Source organism: Salmo salar, chromosome ssa12 (genome assembly GCF_905237065.1).
Source record: "Salmo salar chromosome ssa12, Ssal_v3.1, whole genome shotgun sequence".
NCBI lineage: Eukaryota > Metazoa > Chordata > Actinopteri > Salmoniformes > Salmonidae > Salmo > Salmo salar.
Genome location: NC_059453.1, coordinates 93,979,148 through 93,987,539, shown reverse-complemented (window position 1 = coordinate 93,987,539; position 8,392 = coordinate 93,979,148). Strand labels below are relative to the sequence as shown.

General features: G+C 48.9%; 1 protein-coding gene across 2 annotated transcripts in view; it reads left to right on the top strand.

The window, feature by feature from the left end:
- The first annotated feature begins 2,877 nt into the window (after window positions 1-2,877).
- The window catches only part of LOC106566197 (glutamate receptor-interacting protein 2), a 173,995-nt gene continuing 168,480 nt past the window's right edge, over window positions 2,878-8,392 (top strand). For both annotated transcript variants that reach the window (XM_045691958.1, XM_045691957.1), the window contains exon 1: window positions 2,878-3,406. In XM_045691958.1, coding sequence (XP_045547914.1) covers window positions 3,367-3,406 — 40 coding nt within the window. In that variant the 5' untranslated portion in view covers window positions 2,878-3,366. The remainder of the gene's footprint in view (window positions 3,407-8,392) is intronic.

Genomic DNA, 8,392 nt, shown 5'->3' with positions numbered 1-8,392 from the left:
TAGATGGCTTAGTGAGTCATCCAGTGAACTTCTGATACATGGAAACCGTTCATATACTGGTGTCTGAGAAGGAACACAGAACTCCCCAGTGGACAAAAGTGGTTGTCATGACGTCATTACCACTGTCTTTAATGACACGTTGCCACCTTGCTAGTAGTTTTATCTATTTTCACTGTTTTTTTAATTGCGGTGTTTTTTTTTTTTTCAAGCTTAGTTTTTTTTCCTCCTTTCTTTTAGCAGCAAATGGCCTGCGCTGTGTGTCTTAGTCACCTTGAATTATTATGTGTAACAACGGTTGTTTCTCCTGGGTCCTGTAAGCCTAGTGTGTATCCCAAATGGCATGCTATTCCATATGTAGTGCACACCCATAGTGCTCTGATCAAAAGTAATGCAGTATATAGGGGATAGGATACAGTTTGAGACAGCCCTATAACCAACCAGCCACCTACAGATATGATTCATTCTTTTCTAACTATTGGAAATTAATTAGGTCCGCCTTGGTCTCATTTTCACACTCGTGAACAATTCCTAACAAATAAGTGATTGTACCGGAAGCAGAATGCATTTTCTAAGTAAAAGTATGTAATGCAAGCTAACATCGGTACTGTAGCTAGATCATCAACCTATGACAGTTCAACTGAGCTCAACTGTCCTTTATAGTAGAGCGCTTACATAATCCAAATAGCTTGTAGTATTTGAAGAGCTCACCCTCATTGATGACTTACTTGAAGATTGTGTTATCAGAGACGGGAGACTACCATGTGTGTGGCCTCCTGCAGGCTGTTACGCATTACTCTTGGCTGGGTGGGGACTGGGATGGAGCATGGGACAGGGGATGGGGACTGGATGGGACAGGGATGGGGCAGGGACAGGGATGGAGCATGGGATGGGGACTGGGGACTGGATGGGGACAGAGATGGGGCAGGGACAGGGATGGAGCATGGGATGGGGACTGGATGGGGACAGAGATGGGGCAGGGTGAGATCAGGACTGGATGGGGACAGGGATGGGGACTGGATGGGGACAGGGATGGGGACTGGATGGGGACAGGGTGAGATCAGGACTGGATGGGGCAGGGGATGGGGACTGGGGACTGGATGGGGACAGAGATGGGGCAGGGGATGGGGACTGGGGACTGGATGGGGACAGAGATGGGGCAGGGGATGGGGACTGGGGACTGGATGGGGACAGAGATGGGGACAGGGATGGGGACTGGATGGGGACAGAGATGGGGCAGGGGATGGGGACTGGATGGGGACAGAGATGGGGCACGGGATGGGGACTGGATGGGGACAGAGATGGGGCAGGGTGTGGGGACTGGATGGGGACAGGGATGGGGCAGGGGTGGGGACTGGGGACTGGATGGGGACAGAGATGGGGCAAGGTGAGATCAGGACTGGATGGGGACTGGATGGGGACAGGGATGGGCAGGGATGGGGACTGGATGGGGACTGGATGGGGACAGAGATGGGGCAGGGGGTGGGGACTGGGGACTGGATGGGGACTGGATGGGGACAGGGTGAGATCAGGACTGGATGGGGACAGGGATGGGGCAGGGGGTGGGGACTGGGGACTGGATGGGGACTGGATGGTGACAGGGATGGGGACTGGGGACTGGATGGGGATGGGGCAGGGATGGGGACTGGATGGGGACAGGGATGGGACTGGGGACCGGGGACTGGATGGGGACAGGGATGGGGCAGGGGATGGGGACTGGATGGGGACAGGGTGAGATCAGGACTGGATGGGGACAGGGATGGGGCAGGGATGGGGACTGGATGGGGACAGGGATGGGGACAGGGATGGGGCAGGGGATGGGGACTGGGGACTGGATGGGGACAGGGATGAGGACTGGATGGGGACAGGGATGGGGCAGGGATGGGGACAGGGATGGGGACAGGGATGGGGCAGGGGATGGGGACTGGATGGGGACTGGATGGGGACAGAGATGGGGCAGGGTGAGATCAGGACTGGATGGGGACAGGGATGGGGACTGGGATGGGGACTGGATGGGGACTGGATGGGGACAGAGATGGGGACAGAGATGGGGCAGGGTGAGATCAGGACTGGATGGGGACTGTGATGTGGACTGGATGGGGACTGGATGGGGACAGAGATGGGGACAGAGATGGGGCAGGGTGAGATCAGGACTGGATGGGGACAGGGATGGGGACTGGATGGGGACTGGATGTCAGGGAAAGAGCTATTGGCTGTAGGGAGAGAGGGATGAGTGGGAGAGAGAGAAAAAGAGAGAGAGAGAGAGATGAGTGGGTGAAGGGGGACTGAGGGAGGGGGGAGAGAGACCTCTGTTTTCTCATTTCGTTCTCTCTTTTGGGAATTGTAAGGACTGTCTAGTTCTCTGGAAATATAAATCTCAAGTTAATTATAGGCCAGCTTTGAGATAGATACAGTATTTACACAAATCTATAACTATAATGACTAAGGTGAAGAGTTGACAGACATTTGGCCTGTTCCTGTAACACACAGCTATACATACAGCGAATTGTTAATAATTACTGTTATAGAGGGTGGCTGGAAACATTAGCAGTGAAGATCAAGACCAAGTGACCAGACTGTAGTGATGAGAGAGTTCAGGCTGCCATCCAGCCTGAGGCTAAAGGACACTTGAAGACACTGCTCATTGGATTTCTTTCTGTGGTAGAGGCAGTGGAGCAGTTTTAGATTCGCTGCTTGAATCCAATCAGGGTGTGAGTGTGAAGGAGCTTCTTCAGAACGTTGTGTGTTTGAGAGAGAGCGAGAGAGAGAGAGAGAGAGAGAGAGAGAGAGAGAGAGCAGAGAGAGAGAGAGAGAGAGAGCGAGAGAGAGAGAGAGAGAGGCGTGTATGTCACTTGAAGACAGACATAAATCTGTGAAGAGAGAGAATAAATCTGCTCCAGTCTATGGGAGGAGAAGATACAGGATGATGTGGTGCAGCCACAGCAGAAGGACTACTGCCAGGTGAATGGTATGGTCAGAGAGAGAGAGATGTGGGTGTCTGGAACTGCACAGCACAGCAATACTGTCTATCTGAACATCAAATGGAAGTCTGCTGTATGGTACATCAAACCCTGCTTCAATTCCTGGATAAAGCTGGATGGGCTGAGTCTAGGAGCACAGTGACTGGGATCCTACTGTATGCTAGACTACTAGATAGGCTGAGTCTAGGAGCACAGTGACTGGGATCCTACTAAATCCTGCAGTGTGCTCTGTAGACAAACTCTGCTGAATACAATGGAAATAGTCTGAGAACACAGTGACTGGGACACAGCTGTACTGGCTACTGATTGCTTACTGGCTACTGACTGCTTACTGCTTCCTTTGGATGCTCTGAGAACACAGTGACTGAGACACAGCTGTACTGTAGCCATGCTGTGTGGTCTAAGGAGAGATGTGAAGAACAGTTTTGGTAAGCCTGTTAGTCATTGTATTGTGTGTTATAAGGGTGTTACAGTGATATATAGTTGTCATTGTGTGTTATATGGGTGTTACAGTGACATATAGTTGTCATTGTGTGTTATATGGGTGTTACATAGTTGTCATTGTGTGTTATATGGGTGTTACAGTGATATATAGTTGTCATTGTGTGTTATATGGGTGTTACAGTGATATATAGTTGTCATTGTGTGGGTGTTACATAGTTGTCATTGTGTGGGTGTTACAGTGATATATAGTTGTCATTGTGTGTTATATGGGTGTTACAGTGATATATAGTTGTCATTGTGTGTTATTTTTACATTTTAGTCATTTAGCAGACGCTCTTATCCAGAGCGACTTACAGTAGTGAATGCATACATTTCATACATTTATTTTCCGTACTGGTCCCCCGTGGGAATCGAACCCACAACCCTGGCGTTGCAAAAACCATGCTCTACCAACTGAGCCACACGGGATGTTACAATGATATATAGTTGTCATTGTGTGTTATATGGGTGTTACAGTGACATATAGTTGTCATTGTGTGTTATATGGGTGTTACAGTGACATATAGTTGTCATTGTGTGTTATATGGGTGTTACAGTGACATATAGTTGTCATTGTGTGTTATATGGGTGTTACAGTGACATATAGTTGTCATTGTGTGTTATATGGGTGTTACAGTGACATATAGTTGTCATTGTGTGTTATATGGGTGTTACAGTGACATATAGTTGTCATTGTGTGTTATATGGGTGTTACAGTGACATATAGTTGTCATTGTGTGTTATATGGGTGTTACAGTGACATATAGTTGTCATTGTGTTTGTCTGTCTGTTCTCTATGTGTTTCGATGAAGATTGTGTGGGAGCTGTTTGTAAACAGCAATGGATACATTCAGGATACATTCATGTCTCACTTGGTGATTCCTAAACATGGTGATGTTTAAACACGGTGATTCCTACATTTAAGTCATTTAGCAGACGCTCTTATCCAGAGCGACTTACAAATTGGTGCATTCACCTTATAATATCCAGTGGAACAACCACTTTACAATAGTGCATCTAAATCTTTTAAGGGGGGGGTTAGAAGGATTACTTTATCCTATCCCAGGTATTCCTTAAAGAGGTGGGGTTTCAGGTGTCTCCGGAAGGTGGTGATTGACTCCGCTGTCCTGGCGTTGTGAGGGAGCTTGTTCCACCATTGGGGTGCCAGAGCAGCGAACAGTTTTGACTGGGCTGAGCGGGAACTGTGCTTCCTCAGAGGTAGGGAGGCCAGCAGGCCAGAGGTGGATGAACGCAGTGCCCTTGTTTGGGTGTAGGGCCTGATCAGAGCCTGAAGGTACGGAGGTGCCGTTCCCCTCACAGCTCCGTAGGCAAGCACCATGGTCTTGTAGCGGATGCGAGCTTCGACTGGAAGCCAGTGGAGAGAGCGGAGGAGCGGGGTGACGTGAGAGAACTTGGGAAGGTTGAACACCAGACAGGCTGCGGCGTTCTGGATGAGTGATTCCTAAACACGGTGATTCCTAAAAATTGTGATTCCTAAGAATTGTGATTCCTAAAAAATTGTGATTCCTAAAAATGGTGATTCCTAAGAATTGTGATTCCTAAACACGGTGATTCCTAAACACGGTGATTCCTAAACACGGTGATTCCTAAACACGGTGATTCCTAAACACGGTGATTCCTAAACACGGTGATTCCTAAACACAGTGATTCTTAAACACGGTGATTCCTAAACACGGTGATTCTTAAACACGGTGATTCCTAAACACGGTGATTCCTAAACACGGTGATTCCTAAACACGGTGATTCCTAAACACGGTGATTCTTAAACACGGTGATTCTTAAACACGGTGATTCCTAAACACGGTGATTCTTAAACACGGTGATTCCTAAACACGGTGATTCCTAAACACGGTGATTCCTAAACACGGTGATTCTTAAACACGGTGATTCCTAAACACGGTGATTCCTAAACACGGTGATTCCTAAACACGGTGATTCTTAAACACGGTGATTCCTAAACACGGTGATTCCCCATTCAATCTAAGTAAACATTTTCCCTCCACTGATTTTCCTGGTTTGTTTGAAACAGTACAATTAAGTGCATTTTTCAATCTCATTATTTTATCCATTATAAAGTTAGATTGAAATCAAGAAATATAATTGAAATCAACTGACATGTTCATGCAGTCAGACCGTGTGTAACGCGGTAGCTCATGTCGAAGTAGCTGCAGGGATATTTTCAAACGTCTTTTACTAATCATATCCCACGTTCAATATTATCTGATGTGACTGTCTGCCCATACATTACCACAATCATCCATTTGGTCATCACAAAAACTCTAATTGCCTGGCTGTGTTGATCCTCCAGGGATGTGTCCTAAATGGCACCCTTGTCCTAAATGGACCAGGACCCATAGGGCTCTGGTCGAAAGTAGTGCACTATATAGGGAATAGGGTATAATCTGGAACGCAGCCCAGGAGCTGTTTAACAGCATGCTAGACTAGGTTCTGTATCACAGCATGGTTGGGTTAGGAGCAGAGGTAGTAGTCATGCTTCACTACCCTGGGAAATGTTCTCCCAGGGGGGTTGAGATGTGGAGATGGGGGGAGGGGAGATATGGGGAGAGAGTAGGGTAGAGGGGGTGAGGAGGGGAGAGGAGGAAAGGGAGAGGGGAAAGGAGTGGAGATGGGGAGAGTAGAGGGGAAGAGGGGAGAGAGGAAAGATTAGGAGAGGTGGAGCGGAGAGGGGGAGATAGGAGGATAGAGGGGTGAGAGGAGGAGAGGGGGAAGGGAGAGGAAGGAATAATGTGGAGAGAGGGAGATAGGGAGAGGGATAGGAGAGGGGGTGAGATGCGGAAAGGTGAGGGGGTACAGGAGAGGGGGAGGAGATAGGAGAGGAGTGGAAGGGAGAGGGGGGAGAAATGTGGAGAGAGGAGGAGAGGGGGGAGGGGAGTGTAGATGGGGAGAGTAGAGGAAAAGAAGGGGGTGAGATGGGGAGAGGAGGGGGAGGGGAGGAGTGGAGATGGAGAGATGGCGAGAGAGGAGGGGAGGAGTGGAGGGGACAGATGAGCGGGAGGGGATAAGGGGATGAGATTGGAGAGGGGGATAGGAGGAGAGGACTGGGGATGGGGAGAGCAGGGGAGAGGGATGGGAGAGTAGAGGAGGTGAGATGTGGAGAAGAGGAACAGAGTAGAGGAGGTGAGATGTGGAGAAGAGGAACAGAGTAGAGGAGGTGAGATGTGGAGAAGAGGAACAGAGTAGAGGAGGTGAGATGTGGAGAATAGGAACAGAGTAGAGGAGGTGAGATGTGGAGAAGAGGAACAGAGTAGAGGGGGTGAGATGTGGAGAAGAGGAACAGAGTAGAGGAGGTGAGATGTGGAGAAGAGGAACAGAGTAGAGGAGGTGAGATGTGGAGAAGTGGAACAGAGTAGAGGAGGTGAGATGTGGAGAAGTGGAACAGAGTAGAGGAGGTGAGATGTGGAGAATAGGAACAGAGTAGAGGAGGTGAGATGTGGAGAAGAGGAACAGAGTAGAGGAGGTGAGATGTGGAGAAGAGGAACAGAGTAGAGGAGGTGAGATGTGGAGAAGAGGAACAGAGTAGAGAAGGTGAGATGTGGAGAATAGGAACAGAGTAGAGAAGGTGAGATGTGGAGAATAGGAACAGAGTAGAGGGGGTGAGATGTGGAGAAGAGGAACATAGTAGAGGAGGTGAGATGTGGAGAATAGGAACAGAGTAGAGGAGGTGAGATGTGGAGAGTGGGAACAGAGTAGAGGAGGTGAGATGTGGAGAAGAGGAACAGAGTAGAGAAGGTGAGATGTGGAGAAGAGGAACAGAGTAGAGAAGGTGAGATGTGGAGAATAGGAACAGAGTAGAGAAGGTGAGATGTGGAGAATAGGAACAGAGTAGAGGGGGTGAGATGTGGAGAAGAGGAACATAGTAGAGGAGGTGAGATGTGGAGAATAGGAACAGAGTAGAGGAGGTGAGATGTGGAGAGTGGGAACAGAGTAGAGGAGGTGAGATGTGGAGAAGAGGAACAGAGTAGAGAAGGTGAGATGTGGAGAAGAGGAACAGAGTAGAGAAGGTGAGATGTGGAGAATAGGAACAGAGTAGAGGGGGTGAGATGTGGAGAAGAGGTACAGAGTAGAGAAGGTGAGATGTGGAGAATAGGAACAGAGTAGAGGAGATGAGATGTGGAGAATAGGAACAGAGTAGAGGGGGTGAGATGTGGAGAAGAGGAACAGAGTAGAGGAGGTGAGATGTGGAGAAGAGGAACAGAGTAGAGGAGGTGAGATGTGGAGAAGAGGAACAGAGTAGAGGAGGTGAGATGTGGAGAAGAGGAACAGAGTAGAGGAGGTGAGATGTGGAGAAGAGGAACAGAGTAGAGGAGGTGAGATGTGGAGAAGAGGAACAGAGTAGAGGGGGTGAGATGTGGAGAAGTGGAACAGAGTAGAGGAGGTGAGATGTGGAGAAGAGGAACAGAGTAGAGGAGGTGAGATGTGGAGAATAGGAACAGAGTAGAGGAGGTGAGATGTGGAGAAGAGGAACAGAGTAGAGGAGGTGAGATGTGGAGAAGAGGAACAGAGTAGAGGAGGTGAGATGTGGAGAAGAGGAACAGAGTAGAGGAGGTGAGATGTGGAGAAGAGGAACAGAGTAGAGGAGGTGAGATGTGGAGAAGAGGAACAGAGTATAGGAGGTGAGATGTGGAGAAGAGGAACAGAGTAGAGGAGGTGAGATGTGGAGAAGAGGAACAGAGTAGAGGAGGTGACATGTGGAGAAGAGGAACCGAGTAGAGGGGGTGAGATGTGGAGAAGAGGAACAGAGTAGAGGAGGTGAGATGTGGAGAAGTGGAACAGAGTAGAGGAGGTGAGATGTGGAGAAGAGGAACAGAGTAGAGGAGGTGAGATGTGGAGAAGAGGAACAGAGTAGAGGAGGTGAGATGTGGAGAAGAGGAACAGAGTAGAGGAGGTGA